This window comes from Halyomorpha halys, unplaced genomic scaffold (assembly GCF_000696795.3).
Source record: "Halyomorpha halys isolate HHAL.00 unplaced genomic scaffold, Hhal_1.1 Scaffold439.1, whole genome shotgun sequence".
NCBI lineage: Eukaryota > Metazoa > Arthropoda > Insecta > Hemiptera > Pentatomidae > Halyomorpha > Halyomorpha halys.
In genome coordinates, this window is record NW_027110938.1 from 165,388 (window position 1) to 183,155 (window position 17,768).

The window sequence follows — 17,768 nt, forward strand, 5'->3', positions numbered from 1 at the left end:
CGATACTTAAAGGTTAGTCAATCTAATTTTCTCAGGGGCCTCTGGTAATGTGACAAACTTAATAGAGATGTTTTCATATCCGGGGACTCAGTAAGAGACTCCTACCCTAACCAGGTATCGAGGACAGATAGCAAAAAACCTTAATAAACGACATATTGTTGAAATCATGGCTAATTCCTCGATACATAGCAGTGTGTATCCATTGAATACCGTTTAGGAATTAAGTCCGGACACAGTGCGAGTACTATGGCTTAATCCTATACAGTGTGTTAAGAACCAAGAGTAGTAAGGTCTCGGGACCAAGTCCCCATATCGAGTTAAAGGGATCAAGTCCCAACAGACAATTAGTCAGGGACAAGTAGTGATTATTAATTACTCAGCCCTCAGCGGGACATTGTGACACTGTCTACAATAACCACTGTTCAGCGAAGACGAGATCGCTCAGTGAAAAAATATCGTGAGTTCAAGACTCCAGCTCATAAACTTTTTTTTTGTAATAGATTAATTTATTTTAATTTTTAATAATATCTATAGGGAGCATTTTGTTTTATTTCAATTAATTTTATTTTTCTTTAATTTCTTTGTTAATTTATATAATCTGTAAAAGTACATCTTTTATTTAGGCAAATATGTTGCTATTTGGGATTTATTTTTGTTAATTAATTAAATAAAGATTTATTTAATACTATTTTCTTATTTTTTTTCATTTAATAGTGGCCGGTAGTATTGGTCAGTTCACTTTTGAACCCCCACTGCCGCCACAAAAATGATACATAAAATAAAACATATCAAAAATCCTTTATACATCAAAATATACTATTTACTCAAAAAGAGCATATTACAATATATATATCTTTTATGCGCGATCATTAGGGCTTGTAGAAAGTATGAATTTTTCATGAAAGCAAAAACAAAGTTCAAAGCATTATGTAAAATCTAATTATTGATATTTTTATAGTATTAAGTCTATCTGAAGCATAAAGACCTTAATACCAACCGGTAGCTCTGATTTGGTGCTATAATACTATGACATAATCTCCAAATGTTCAAAAAGTGACTTAGGCCTTTATGACTGCGTATTAAAAATATATTGAAAAGTTTTCAGCATTTAGTTAATTAAGTAGAAGAAACCTCACAGATTGGCATAGTTCATTTCTATTACTTGGATTGGGTTACGAGTGTCTCATATCATTCCTAATCTCGGATTTGCATTTGTTTAAGGACCTCTGCAATCTTATTTCAATCATGATTATTTTCCTATTTATATATTGCAATTTTAATCATATATTTATTTCAGATAACAGTGGTTCTTGTTTTTAGGAATACTTCATTGTGGGGAATAAATCTTGTAAGTTTTGTTTTATCTACAAATGAATTATCTGATACAAATTTGGATTCCTTAAACACATATGCTCCTAAAGCTGATGAATTAAATAATGCCTGAAAAAAATTATTCTTGGAAATTTTAAACATACAAAACATTTTATAAGGTCATTCAAAGTAATACAAAAGTACAAGAAATATTTATGCTTTTAAAGTGTCAAAATTAATAAAAATTCGGATATATGTTTGTGAGACAAAAATTTTCCTCCATATAGTAAAAAAGAAAAAAATGTAATTTCCCTCTTAAATGGTTAACAATATGTAATTAGAAATTTTATTTTGGCACATATTTCCATTTTTTTAATGCTAAAATTGTTTATAAAAGGATCTTAAATTAGGTAAATAAAACTATGAATTTCAGTGAGCATCATGTAACATAATTTGTAAATATAGTTAACCAACTAATGTAACCACATTGGTTTTATGTATATATAATTACAAGTAACTTAGATAATAGAATTTTATTTTCATTTAATGAATGAACAAACAAATGAATAATATTTAAGGTTGATACATAAAATAAAAACATAACTAAAATCATTTTATATATAAAAATAACTATTTACTCATTAAAGAGGATATTACAATATTGTAAGGATATTTTATGTTTCTTATTGAATAAAAGCAAAAATTGTTCACTGTTACCAAGAACAAAAAAGAGACATTGTAATTATATTGTATAAAATATTAAAAAGGTTGATTAAAATTAATAATGTGAGAACAAAATTTTCATTTCAATGATGTAAGATAAGTCATAATTTATTGGATAAATATAAATTAAGAATTATTTACTATTTATAAATAGTTCCTTTGAAATAGAGGATTATAACATTTATTAGATCATTTGTAAGTGAAAAAGGTGTTTTCAGTTTTAGGATTGTAAATTTAAATATTCAAACATAAAAATAATTTTTAAGAAGCCGGAACAATGCATGGTATGGTAAAAGCCCTGGAGAACAAAGGTGTCAGATATCAAACTTCCAGATGAATCACCACAGGGTTTACAGACATTATGGTATAGTATATCTGTTTATTATAATATTAGATTATCTGTTTTTTAATAATTTTTTATTTTGTATAATTCTTACCGCTACAATATTATATTTTATCTTCTATTAGTATCGACTACTAATTAATTTATTGTTGAGTATATTTCCAAATTTGTTTATTATTATTTTATTTGTATGTTTCTCTGAATTAAAGGTGCTATCTAATTTTTTTTTCAGCCCACATGATGGCCTGAAATTCAGGTCGAAAACGTCGGCACAAACAAATAAGTTCTGTTTATTAGTGTATCATAACCAACTCATTATAAAAAATTTTTAATGAAGCTTTAAAATTAGAATATACTGTAATATGCTCTTTTTGTGTAAATAGTATATTTTGATGTATAAATGGTTTTTAATATGTTTTATTTTATGTATCATTTTAATATTGTTCATTTGTTTTTTTTATCCAAAAAGCAAGCTAACCAAGTTTCATTGTTTATAATAACTTCGTGATACAAAAAACCAAGATGGCAGTATGTTGAATCAAGGCCATGTTGAGCAGATTCAAATATCATAAAAAAACTATTTTAACTGTTCCCATCATAATTGAAAAAACAGTAAATTAAAAGAAAAATAGAAATCGAGAAATAGTGCTAATGAATAATATTCAGAAAGTTAATCATTTGGAAAAATCCCTAACTGTTGTGCAACAATTGTTGTTTACATGTAACCTCAAGGCAGGTTTTGGTTTTTGGAGGGAACAGTTTTTGTGTGAAGAGAGAGGTGAGAGGATGTCTCCATAGACGAGGAGGTCCTCATGAATTTCTGTCTGGCAAGAAGGAAGCCATTTTGGACACAAGGACAATAAGATTAAGAACAAAGAAGATACCAGGAATCAACGAAAGAAGATCATAGAGCTTGGTTAGTTTTTGTATACATAAAGTTAGATACATGTGTAAAATAGATTTTAAATTTAATTATTGTAGATGCCTGTTCTGATTGTCTAGTAACAACACGCCCTGAGATTAAGAGCCTCTCTTTTTATATAATAAAATTAAGAGTCTTGTTATATAATAAAATTATATTATCTATTTATTATTAAAGTTCTTAATTTGAACCCAAGTTATTCTTTCATATTTGAAAAAAGTTTAAAAACTATTCAGATTCTTTTTATTTAATTTTTAATATTTTTAAAAAATTATTACAATACATTTTTGTTTTTGCTTTTGCTTAAACTTACCTAATTAGGTTTGTACCATTTACATCAATAATTCCTCTGCTTGGATTCCATATAACCTTTGTTTTTCTTTTCAAGTTTCAGTTTAAATATTTGATTGTATTTTTCATGAATAAATCATCCTTGATCCCGCTTTGAACAAATTTTTTTATTGTATCTTCTCTCCAAAAAATGTGCGATAGGAAAGGAATGATTTTCACTTATAAATAATATAAACTGCATTTAGTATCCGATCACAAAAGTAAATTATGAAGTAACTTGAAAAATATGAGGCATACTGGGAGATCGTTAACTAACTGTGAATAAATGGAAGATGGTCTGGGTGCGGTCAAATAAAAACTCAAATAGTGATCAAGCTATTTATACTGAGCCAACGTTTCGCCTCACGTCGCAGGGCTTAAAAAGATACTAACACCTAAATGATGTAAACAAAAGTGAGTCAAAGTAAATGAAAAATTAAAAGGGTATACTATGTAACGTAAAAATTAAATAAGAATAAAAGGTTTTAGACAAATAATGAAAACTTAAAAAAATAAGTAATATAAAATGCAGTACAAACTAAGAAAAGGGGGATAAGAATAAAATCAAGAATACCAAAGATAATAAATTAAATTAAATTTATTTTAATATATTGTTTAATTTTCTATACTGTTTACTTTAAAATTATTTTGAAATATAACGTACTTTAACTGCCAATTCCCACTCTTCCCAATACATCCTGTCAAAACAGTTCACTTTCGCTCTGACTTTTAGTCTGATGGGTACGTTTTCTGTCTCGTTCATTTTCTTCCTTTATTCTTCTCCCTTTTTCATATATAATTGATTAAAAATATTTATAAGAATCTGAAGTTTTTATTGAAATCGCCAGTAAAAACACTACAAACTTATTTTACAACCCAATAAATAATTTAACCGCATCCGGATCTTCCATTTATAAAAACATAAGAGTTTTGTCAGACTAAAAATTTGTCTAGTTTGATCCTAAATATAGGCCAACTATTCCCTTCATTTTACCGGAGATAATTTCAGGAAAAATGACTTAAATTCAGGAAAATAAGGTATATATATATATTTATAATAGATAAAGGAATTTTAATAAGGCAATTAATTGTAGGAAACAACTTTATTACCATTTAACATGCCATAAATAATGCACATGGCTAACTACAAGTAACAATAATATGGGTTCAGTTTGTAACAAATTGTTTTCAACAGTGGCCCCTTTAATGTAAACATCTCAAATTATATAAACAGTATACTAAAAATTTAATTAGAAAACAGGATAAAAAAGATTTACAACCTTTAACAGATTAATGTCTTTACTTCAAGACAACAAAATTTCTCTAGCCTAAGTTTTATAAAAATATTTTAAAAAAAAAAAAAAAAAAAAAGGTTTGTCGGACTTCTAAACAATGGAATGACACTTAATTTTAAAACAAACTAAAAAAAAAATTAAAATAAGAATGAAAGAAAAAGTTGTACCGCACCAGAATCAATTCATAATAAATTACAGTAATATGGACAACATTGAATACCATGCAACTCTTACCTCCTGATGAGTCTTTTTAAATCTTATATATTACATAATATATGATTACATTTATAAATATTTCCTTATTTAAATGCCAGAGTAGAGGAGGAAAAGAGAAGTAACACATGAAGGAGATAAAATGTGTTGAGTAGTTAATTCACTATTTGAGGTAGTCCCCGTCCGTCGATTTACTGACTCAAGAAGAAATGCCTGTAGACGAGTGTAGCCAAAACACCAAGAACAAGCGGAGCCAGCCAAGACATCAAGCTTAAGAAAAACATCAAAGAAAATTTATATACATTTTTCCACAATACATTTCAATAAAGATATACCCCAGTTTATAAGTATCTGGTAACATCATATGAGTCCAAAATCCATCCAAATACACTTGATAACATGATTTGGGTGGATTTGAGACAGAAAGAACTAATAAAAATTTAGAGTACTTGTGAAAATTCTGTCAATGGTCAGCGAACCTAGTGAGCAGCTTCAGAACAACTGATAATAAATTTTATTTTTGTTCTAAAGTCTGTCTAGTTTTCCTAATGATATTTATATTGTTTTGATTTATGGGAAGTTGTATCTTATTACTAATACAAGTAAGTAAAAACAATGGAAGTTACTAATAATATCAAAAGATATCCAATAAGTCTCAAAATTTCTTTATTAAATCATATCACATGTCCTACGTTTCGGCCATTGTTGATGAGAATCATAAACATTAGTATTTTAGCCTCAACATTTATTTATAAAACTTTGAAGGTTATTATGCCAAAGTCAAATAAACACAGTCAAAATAAACCTGTATCAATCATTAACTTATCACAACAATTATTGTTGAGATAAGATAATAAAAGTGGTAAAATGGGATATCTTAAGTTAATGAATAATATATATATATATACATACAACAAAAATTACTTTAAATCCCATTTAAATTATTTAAAAACAAAATATATACAACATTTCAAATAATTAGTACAAACTAATATTTCACATTATTCTGGCGATAAAAATTCCTAAATAGCATTTAAAATACCCACGAATGTTCTTAAAATACCGAATATATAATCCTGACTGCAGTAATGTCAATTCGGAATTGTAAAATCATTCACCACATTTTATTGAAAAGTGCTTGTATATAAAAGCTAATATTTCCTAAATGGCATTTAAAATACCCAATATATAAACCTGACTGCGGTAAATAATGTTAATTGGTAATTCTACAATCATTTACCACTTTTTATTTAAAAGTGCTCATAGCAGGGTATGTCATAAAACCTCCAGTGGCTTGAATTAAACATTTTCATTTCATGTCCATTGCTGAAAAGTTTATTCGATGCAATAATGCCATAACTTTGGAAAAATGTCACTGCTCCTTCTTCCATGGAGAGAGATATCTAAATTGTTAGTTATGAGAGAACTAACCAAAAATAAATTTAAAAAAAAATATATATATTTATTTTCAAAAATAAACTCAACAAGAACTTACAGTTATATAAACAAGTAACGAACCTAATAGTACAAGACCCCAAGAGGAGAAAAAAGGCAGTTATCTCACCCCAATTTTTCATTACTTTAATAAAAACTAGGTATAATTGCTAGCCAAAATTGATGAGTCTGCCAAGTATAAGTAGGGGGAATAAAAAATGGCGGCTGTTTCAACTAATTTGTGGCTGTAACAAACTAATTTTTCATTCGGAGCTCTATATCTTAAAAAGTAGGAACAAAATGCAAGAAAACTGAAGAGAACGTCATTTAAAGAAGAGTAAATTAGCTAAAATATGAGCCCTAATAGAGTTATTTACGTTAAATAGTTTTCGAGATATAACTTTTTAAAAAGTAACATTTTGTAAAAATATTGTAAGGCAGGTACTGACTGAAAGATCAGTAGTTAGTATATTTATTTTGAAAAATTTATATCTCAAAAACCATTTGACGTACAGATGTCTATTAGCACTCAAATTAAAATTAATTTAATGTACTATAAAGTAGTATATAACCTTTATCTTCTTAGGCGTAATAGTTTACATGAAATTTGCTAAAATAATTTGATTTATGGTTGTTCGGACAAATTTTCATTTGCCAAATTTATATTCATATGTGAATATCATAAAAACTACTACCCCTACGAAGATAAGTGTCATAAACTACTTTATAGTAAGTTAAATTTCCTTTGTTTTTAGTGTTAGCTGATATATGTGCGTCTTATAGATCTAGAAATATATGTTTTCAAAAATCCAACATTTTATACGAACAACTAGAAATTAACATTTAATGAGTTTATTTTGTCAAATATCATAAAAACTACTACTCCTACAAAGATAAACATAATTAACTATTTTCTAGTAAATTTAACCAGCTTTAATTTGAGCACTGATAGACATCTGCACGTCCAATAGTTTCTGAAATGAAGTTTTTCATAAATCAAACTTATTGTCCGAACAACTATAAATCAACTTATTTTAGCAAATTTCAAGAAAACTACTACTCCTACGAAAATAAACATCATAAATTACTTTATAGCTGATTAAACTATCTTTAATTTGAGTGCTAATAGACATCTGTACGTCAAATGGTTTTTGAGATATAGATTTTTCAAAATAAATTAACTAACTACTAATCTTTCAGTAGATTTTTAAGAAATTTTGCTTTTCAAAAAACTATATCTCGAGAACTATTGGACGTAAATAGTAATTTTAGGGCTAATATTTCAGCAAATTTACTCTTCTTTAAATAATGTTCCCTTAGATTTTCTAGTATTGTTGGTAGTTTTTAAGATGAAGAGCTCCGAATGAAAAATTTATGTTTTTTTAAGGTTTTGAAACAGCCGTCATTTCATTATTCCTCCTAACTATACTTGGCAGACTCATCAATTTAGACTATTAATTATACATAGTTTTCATTAAAGTAACCAAAAATTGGGGTGAGATAACTGCCTTTTTTTCTACCTGGCTCTTGTACTAATTGTTGGAAGTTGACAAATAAGTGACATTGTCATGGAAACAATATTTATTTATCAATGATTCATTCATGAATAAGGGTCGTATCCATGGCAATTTTAGCTATTAGTTTCAACTATATCAAATTTTGCCCATTTCTGCTAATAAGGTAGTATAGTCAGGGCTGCAGTCAGGAGGAACAAAAATTAGTTTTAAATTATTTACTGATTTCCGTCGTTTTGACCCACAAAGTAGGTCTTCATTAGAGCTGTGGAGATTAATGGAGATGTACGTAATAGACAAAGTAACTTTAAATTTTTTTGAAAAAAAGGAAACTTCCTTTGTCTATTATGCACTTCTTTACCCATCACAACAGCCCTGGTGAAGAACTACAGAAGGGGTATTCATGATCTTTGGTTTAACATGTTAAAGCGTAAAAAAATTGCCTTCTTTTACCGTGGTAAAACGAAATAACATTTAACATGGCTGAGGGTCTGTTACTTGGTCTGTTAAATGGAGAATGACGTCACACAATAGACCAGTTGAGATCGCCGCCATTTTTGTTGTGACAGCCCAGTTCTTTCGTGTGTTTGTGATATTCATATCCCTGTTATTAAACCAGAATGGATAATTTTAATGATACATTTGAGAAAAAAAAAAATGTAATTTCATTCTACTATCTGAAAATTTGTAAACGCTCGCCAGATAAAAATCTCACTTTATGAACCATGTAATTATTCTTAGGGGACATATGTCCCAGAATAAAGTTATTTTTTCATTTCATTTCATAAGCTAAACTTTCTCACAAATTCCACTTTTCACTCACTCTAGGCATGTTGTAATTAATTACTTAAATCAAAACTGAAGTAAACAATAACATGAGGGTCTGGAAGGAAGGTTATAAACATAAAGGCTTATACAACAAGTTGCTGAGAAAATCCGCTAGGGGCTCTTATGCATTTAACATTTAACATGACTTCAAATAGGGCTGCTCACAATCTTATAATTATAACATTTAACATGGTAAAACATTTAACACAACATCATCAACATGAATACCCCTATTGCGGGTCAAAACGGCAGCAATCAATAAATTTTGAGAAATACTTTTGGGTCTCCTTAATATGACTCTTCAAATTCACATACGGTCAATCATCGATACATAAATAATGTGATAATAGAGTGATTCTCATGACGGCCACCAGAAGTGCTGACCATCGGCAGGATTCTTCACGAGTAGTATTGTGGATGACATAAATGAAGAGAATAACAATTTACAAGTAAATTTGATATTAGAGTAGAATTTAAATACATATACCTCTCCATATTGAAATTGCCCATAGACAATGTCAAAGGACACCACTAATGTATAGTTTATTTTAATTACATAATAAAATTGGCAGTGTAATTTATATTGGATGTCCAGAAAGGGTATGTGCTATTTAAAAGTTAATTGAAAGAAAAACAAAAGATCTCCAAGAAAAACAATTTATTTATTAACTATATTATTATAAAAAGCACTTGTTAAAAATTATGTCGTCTGAATGGTATACCAAAAGGAGTGAGAATTATTTTTTCTTCGAATGACTAAAAACTATGCGAGCACTGGGAGCACGGGTAGGAGGTTGGGTGGTTGAGGTTGAAGGTTGTTAAACTTATGAATGGGATCAGAGGGTTGTACGCAGACTGGATGTATTTTGTTCCAGTTGATAACTGACTTCAAGTTGTTCCCTTCACTTTTTTAACTGAGGTAAGTTCTTCAAAGTTCTTCCCTTAACTTTTCCAAGTAAGATAAGTCTTGTTAAAACGACAATAATAACAAATGGACTTAACAGAAAAAAGTGTTTTTGAAGAAAATTAATATTTATTTTATATAACATTGACAATATCATTAAACAAAAAAAAAAAAATAAAAATAATCCTTTTTTTTTTTTTTTTGTATCTTTGTTAATATATGTTGCATTGTATATCCAATCATGGATTATTAAGTATGATGGGTGTCTTATCAACCCGATATATCTAGGTAGCATTGCTTAATAAAACATTTCTTTCTCTTCATTTCCATAACAGCAAGTAGTTTTAAAGAGGTCAGAATGTTATTTAAAAAATATTAATTTTTATCAAGAAAATTCTCTTCTTCTTAGTCCAATGGCCTTTAGCAAATTCTATTGGCCCCCAATATTTTATGAATGGGGCCAAAGTGTCTAACTGTTATCGCATTACATTAACCTTCCCCTAAACCACATTTCTTAAATGCTAGCACCAATGACCGGTTGCTATAGTATCAAGACTTAAATCTTATTATTATTATATAGATTATTCTTTATATAATATGATATAACATATAATAATATAACACTATGAATTTGTATCAATAATGATTATTTAATGATTTAAAAAAAAATATAATAACTTCAAAACTGCACATAAAAACTACTAATAAGAAATAAACAATATATATTTATTTCTTTTCAAGAAGAAAAAACCGTTAATACCTCTTACTTCATGTATTTCTATATTGTGGATAACATTTAAGACAAACTGTCCAGTATTCAGTCCATCTTAATTATTTATGACTTATATCCTCCTAATTTGGATTGGTGTGGCTCAGTGGTAAGGCACTGTGCTAATAACTCCAAGGATCTGGGTTCAAATCCGCCTGTGACAGATAGTTCATTTATTCTGTAACTATAGCTGTGAGTCAACCCTGTGGGTTTTTTGGAGCCGCCTGGGGTTTTCCCAGCCTCATAAAAGTGGGTACACTTAATTGGGAATGAATCTGGCGGTCAAGTTTGATTCCGATAATATTACTTCCTAGCACAACCATTGGTCCAGTGACAGTACTTCCTTACAAAGTACGGACTACACCCCTGACTCTGTATTTCTAGATACAGATTTTTTTTTTTTTATATTGTCCTAATTAAAAAATACAATATTCTCAATATTGTACAAAACGAGTTTATTGATAATGTCAATTGATAATATAATATTTTATCACTGGGACAAATCCCTAAAAATGAGGCGGGTATTAAATCAAATAACTAAGATGGACTTGATAATGAATAGTTTGTCCGAAACATTGTACAAAATATAGAAATAAATGAAGTAAGAAGAAATTTTAGGCATGGAAATGGAAAAGGCTGTAAGTTCCAGAAATTGACTGGTAACCGCTAGAAGTTCCTATCTTGAACGGTTTAGTTCCTAGTGTTGTAATTGGTTCATAATTTTCGAACAAAAAGCATGGTCAGTCATCTGTTTTCTCAAAACTAGTTTTTTGGGATTTACAGCCTTTACCATTTCCATGCCTCATTTAGAGATTTTTCTCTTTTAAAATAACTAAATATAAAATTGTATATCCAAAATCAAAATATTAACTAATAAAGATATAAATAATTTTACTAAGGGAGGATTATTAACTACCTAACATAATATACTATTCAAAATCAAACTAAACAGAACAATAAATTATTTTTATTCTTTTTTTTATAACACAGCTATATGAATAAAAAAGTCTTAAGGAGCATTCTACACGTTCACCAAACTATGGAAAATTTGCGCATGTGATTTATGATTTATTTGGATTGGCTGGTACAAATTGGCCTGAATTTACAGCTGACCCATTGAATTCCAGTTTTCAGACACAAATAAAAAGGCACTAGTGCTTCATCCACACGCTTGCGGAACTTTAGCGGGTTATTTGTTATTACGGCACAAATATAAGTTTATAAATACATGATACGTTTGGGTAATTAAATTAAATAAAAATATTTGAAAATAATTTAAGAACTAAAGCTGAATGTATAGCTTACATAGTGCTATTTCTAAAGATTTTTTCATCATCTACCATATTCTTTACAGATATTTATATTTTCTTTCATTTCGTCAATTACTACTAGCGTAAATTGAATTAGGCAAAAGTCACAAAAACATACAAGCGTTTCCACACGTGTTATGTTGGATATATACATTTTCCACTTATCTCAGATCCAAGACTCATTCAAATTTTGATAGCAAAGGAAGCAAAAAATGTTTGTATCCACTTGCTTGTTATGTTCCTTAAACATTTGTCGGCTATAACATTCGATTAACTTATAATTATTATAGAAAGGAACAAAAGAATGGGACGGTAAATATAAGCAAATTAATGGTAGATGATAAAAAAAATCATAGAAATGTTTTATCTACATAACTCAATTCAACTTTTTTTTTTTAATCGGATATTTGTTAATTTAATCACCCAAACATATAATGACTTCATAAACTTATTATATCTGTGTATTGTTAAATAAACTGATAAAGTTAATGAAATGAAATCTTTACACCAAATCAATCAAATTTTACAATAAACAATCTTAAACTATAGTAAATTATTGAATCTGAAGGTTGAGCAAATTCTTTACTCAATTAAAATATAAAGAACACAAATGTTAATCAGATTACAGGTCCAAAACAATATGTATGCCAAAGTTTGGTAAACGTGTAGCAGCAAATTTAGATTTGTGGCAAATGGCAAACATATAAATCCAACATTAAATTGTTTAAAGTTTTACTGTTAGTTTATGAAGAAAATTAAGCTTTGAAACATAGACTGATACAAAATGTACTAAAATGAAAAGAATATTTTTTTTTTTATTTTTTAGAAAATAAACATTTGTTTTATATAATTTGGAAAAGATTTATTTCAATTGCAAACTATAGAGAATAATATATAACAGAATAAAAATTATAGCATGACTTGTGGCAATAACAAAAAATATTATATTATTGAACCATTCAAGTTGATTTTGAATATTAATTTATAACTATTTACTTCTTTTTTAGTGTTTTGAAGTCATTTAAATTTTGTTCATTGGATCCTAGTGAAATTTATATGGCACTATCCTAGAGATATACCTTTTAGATAGAAAAAAAAAATATTATTCAAATCGGTTAAAAAAAACATAGTTATGAATGAACATGCATAAAAAAATTTAATTGATAACTTGATTCTTTCTGAAGTTGTAAAAAGAAAAAAATTACTCAGTTACTTAAAAGCCTTCTAAAACTTTATTTATTTTCTTAATGAAATATTAGAAAAGTAAAAAGAAAATTTACTCATCATAAAAATGAATGGTAAGGAGCAAAGTCAAATTAATAAAATTAGATAATATTAATAATGCTATCAAGAAAAACTGATATTATGTGTGACACGACTATATATTTTTAATTGAACTAAAATTTCAGTTACAATGTAATATAACTGCTTATGAAAAGTAAAAACATACATAATTCAGGATTTCACGGAAACAATAGAAATGAAAACAAAAAAATATATTAAAATTGACCTTGCTCTAAACATTCAATGATTTTACTTTTATTTAGACTCAAGGGTTTGATCAACAAAGAGTTAAGTGGCAAAGATATTGTGATTTAAATGGCCTTGGATCAATTGGTCTTTTCGAATTTTTACTAAATGAATTTAAAAAATTGGATTCCTTCGACTTGAACAACTAATTCAAACGATATAAATCATTAAGCTATGATAGTAAAAAATTATAATTATTATATAAATTTTTTAACTTAAAGTGAATTAAGAAAAAAAAATTAATGAAAACATATTACTATTAGCCGAGTTTATTTAGTGATAAGCTGGAACTATCACTTAAATCACTCCATATCACTAAATTAATGCATGAGCCTATTACTACATACAAGATAAGATCGAAACATGAAGCACAGTCGTAAAACATGTTATCATACATTTCATTTTTTGGTTTTATCTTATTCATTAAGGTGATTTAATAAATTTTACAATGAGTTTCTCCGATATATATATATTTTAAAAGAATAATATTGATATTAAATGATGTTAAATGAGACCGTGTTTAAGTTAAAAGTTTTAATTTTTTTCCGATATCATGTTCTATGACCAAGTGCCACATATACTTTTTAACACTAACCCATTTCCAGAAGTGCTTGGAGCATCGTCATTTGATGAGACCCAAGGAGATTTCTTTTCAGTCTGTACTCTGTCTTCCTAAAAAAGGAGGAAAATATTTTTAAAATTTATAATCGATTAGAATAATAATGAATATAATAATAAAACTTACTTCAGCAATCTCTCCTATCTTGAATTTCTTCATCATGTCCCGAGCATCACTAGAATGACCAACATCTTCGAATGCTTCGGTCGCATCACGACCAGCTTGCTCTAAGAGTACTTCTTCGCCACCAGGGTGCTAAAATTGTTAATTCTATTTGAATATTAAAGTATTGAGTTGTTTAATATTAGTAAACGAATCAAGAAAGATTAAATTTAAAACACTTCATAACTAATGATATACAAGTAAACAAAAAAAAAAAAGTGTAAAAATTAAACCATTATTTTGATTATAAGCACAATAATGAAATCATGAGATAGGTTATATTATGAAGTAGAATCAGTAGTTTTGTAGATTATCTTCAGTTTTAATGTCATTATTTGAATCCAAGGAGAATATAAAATACATTAAGACGCAATCGAGATGAAGACTTACTTCATTAAGGAATTCTGTAACGTTGTATACAGAATTATGAATAACAATCCATGTATTCTTGCTGTCACATTTATTCTTCACTTCTTCAAGCCGAAATATAGTAGTTTCCGATGCCATTTTCGATAATTGTGGACCTCACAACACAATAAAGACACTTGGACACACCGAGCGGTAATAACAGACTAAACTCAAGGACAGATGGATTCCTCCTACCATTTATCATATGCTGGCAGTCCTACCAACGATAAATGTCTATTTTCGTTCAAGTTTTTTGATATTTTTCTTTATTATAAAAGGATAAATCCTTATTAATAATTAAACAAAATATTTTAAATATAATTACACACGTATTGTATTTAAAATTAATTAATTACAGATCAGCATTATATTTAAAATCATGTAATCTTTGGTTTTTTTTATTCAAAATGACAAGGCATTTTTGAGAAAAGAGAAATCTCGGTTATCAGATAAGAATTTCTTCAGATATAATTTTCTCTTGTCCATTGTATGCAAATTAACAAGTTCATAAGATTTCTTTTCATATTCCCATTTGAAAATAACATCTTCTAAATTGTGATAAACCCAAGAAACAAGTAAAGCGCCTCTTTTGGACTTTTTATATAAGAAATTTAATCCATCCTAAAGAAATAAATATTATTTATAATTATTGAAACATTTTCATTTCTTTTTCTCATTAAAACACACCTTCAAAAATAAAAATAAAATAACGGAAATGCATAGCAATATTAATAAATTTTACTACTTAAATACTTAAACATGTTCATTGATTTATCCAAATTTTAATTAAACTAAAAATCATTTATGTTATATCTTCTACTGGATGAGTTTCATTCATAATAATATCTTGTGAATGAAAATTATTCTTCCTTGTTTTAATTATTATATTTTATTTCATTAAAACCAACTTTTCAGGTTACTCCATCATCAGGTTAAATTAAATATCTTTTAAAATTACTTATAAGTCTTATAATAATGATATCTTAAATACCTTCCTATTTATAATATGTTGGTATTTTTAATTATTAATATTTATATTATTGACAACCCCAAAACGTTGTTATTGGTTTTAATGTAATAAAATAAAATAATTAAAACAAGGAAGAATAATTTTCATTCACAAGATCTAATTAAAAATTAATAATTATAACAACCATATAGTCTCAACACTTTTTTTATTATCTGTAAACTCCTTTTTTCACGTTTCAGCCATTCCGTTTATTTTCAAAGATCTGCAAATTAAAAATTTCTAATTACATTTCATTCATTATTTATTAATTTTTTAAAAAAATACATATACTACTTTATTCATATTATAACTGCCAAAAATTGGTTATCACATTATTGCAGACCATTTACCTTTGTTGATTTTTATCATAAGGCAAATACCTATAAAAAAATTATTTAAAAACAAAATTATGTGAGAAGAAAGATTTTTTTAATCTATTATACACATAGTCACCAAGGGCTTAGGTTAGAAATTTATGAATAATTTAGCTTTTAACCAACATTTAATATTATTCAACCCATCAGAATAATTTAATGAAACGTAAAAGGATAAACGAATGGAAAAACAAAATGTGATATGTTTGTTTCTTTATTGAAAATAGATGATAAATTAGTATGGGGCCATGAGGTCAGATGCCCCCACCTAACCACAAGACACACCCACAATGCGCCTAGAGTGATTGTGCAGCGTCTTGAAGTACAACTACCGGGGAGAAAAAAGGCAGTTATTTCACCCAAATTTTTTATTACTTTAATGAAAACTATGTATAATTACAAGTCAAAACTGATGAGTCTGTCAAGTATAGGTAGGGACAATAAAAATGGCAGCTGTTTCAAAACGTTAAAAAGAATTAATTTTTTATTGGGAACCCTATATCTTTTCAACTACCAACAACAAAAGAAATTCTAAGAGAACATCATTTAAAGTATAGTAAATTTGCTAAAGTATAAGCCCTAATAGAGCTATTTACGTTCAATAGTTCTCGAGATACAGCTTTTTAAAAAGCAACATTTCATAAAAATGTTGTATGGAACGTACTGAAATATCAGTAATTAGTTAATTTATTTTGAGAAATTTATATCTTAGGAACTATGTGACGTACAGATGTCTTTTAGCACTCAAATTAAAGCTAGTTTAATGTACAATAAAGTAGTTCATGACTTTTACCTTCGTAGGAATAATATTTGTCATGATATTTGCTAAAATAAATTAATTGATTTATAGTTTCGGACACATTTTCATTTGGCAGATTTATATTCAAATGCGAATATCATAAAAAGTACTACCCCTACGAGGATAAGTGTCATGAACTACTTTATAGTAAGTTAAATTTCCTTTATTTTAGGTCTTGGCAGATATATGTGCGTCTTATAGGTCTAGAGATATATTTTTTTAAAAAGAAAATATTTTATACGAACAACTAGAAATTAACATTTTGTGAGTTTATTTTGTCAAATGTCATAAAAACTACTAATCCTACAAAGATAAACATGATTAACTATTTTGTAGAAAAATTTAACGAGCATTAATTGGAGTGCTGACAGACATCTGTACGTCCTATGGTTTCTGAAATAAAGTTCTTCATAAATCAAACTTTTTTTCCGAACAACTATAAATCAATTTATTTTAGCAAATATCATGAAAACTACTATTCGTATGAAGGTAAAGATCATAAACTACTTTATAGTCCATTAAATTAGGTTTAATTCGAGTGCTAATAGACATCTATACATCACATAGTTCCTGAGATATAGATTTTTACTAACTACTGATATTTCAGTACATTTTTATGAAATGTTGTTTTTTAAAAGGCTATATCTCAGGAACTATCGAACGTAAATAGCTCTATTAGGGCTCATATTTCAGCAAATGTACTCTTCTTTAAATAATGTTCTTTTAGATTTTCTAGTGTTGTTGGTAGTTTTTAACCTTCCGTCGGGCGCAATATGAATCCATACGAGTTCGGGCGCAACTCATCTGATAGATTAAGTACACAAAACATAGAATAATTGGCATCCTCATTTTATATTATGGAAATAAATCACTTTATTTATTTATGAACTACATAGTAGAATAAAATAACACGATTATCTTAACAAAAAAAAAAGTTATAATCAAATATAAAATGGACAAATAGTTTAAAC

At 27.7% G+C, this 17,768-nt stretch overlaps 2 protein-coding genes across 3 annotated transcripts in view; one reads left to right on the forward strand and one right to left on the reverse strand.

Annotated features, from left to right (window-relative positions):
• Positions 1-1,444, forward strand: part of LOC136796157 (uncharacterized) — a 5,338-nt gene extending 3,894 nt beyond the window's left edge. The window contains exon 2 of the mRNA XM_067049056.1: positions 1,298-1,444. Within this exon, the coding sequence (XP_066905157.1) occupies positions 1,298-1,444 (147 nt within the window). The remainder of the gene's footprint in view (positions 1-1,297) is intronic.
• Positions 1,445-4,713: 3,269 nt separating this feature from the next.
• The window catches only part of LOC106682753 (cytochrome b5), a 106,805-nt gene continuing 93,750 nt past the window's right edge, over positions 4,714-17,768 (reverse strand). The window contains exons 1-4 of one of the 2 annotated variants that reach the window (XM_014423786.3): positions 14,598-14,791; positions 14,172-14,300; positions 14,022-14,098; positions 4,714-5,407 (exon numbers count right to left, since the gene is read on the reverse strand). In XM_014423786.3, the coding sequence (XP_014279272.1) occupies positions 5,329-5,407; positions 14,022-14,098; positions 14,172-14,300; positions 14,598-14,714 (402 nt within the window). In that variant the 5' untranslated portion in view covers positions 14,715-14,791 and the 3' untranslated portion in view covers positions 4,714-5,328. Of the gene's footprint in view, positions 5,408-14,021; positions 14,099-14,171; positions 14,301-14,597; positions 14,792-17,768 lie in introns of those variants that run through there. The other variant, XM_014423785.3, reaches the window with a different exon arrangement.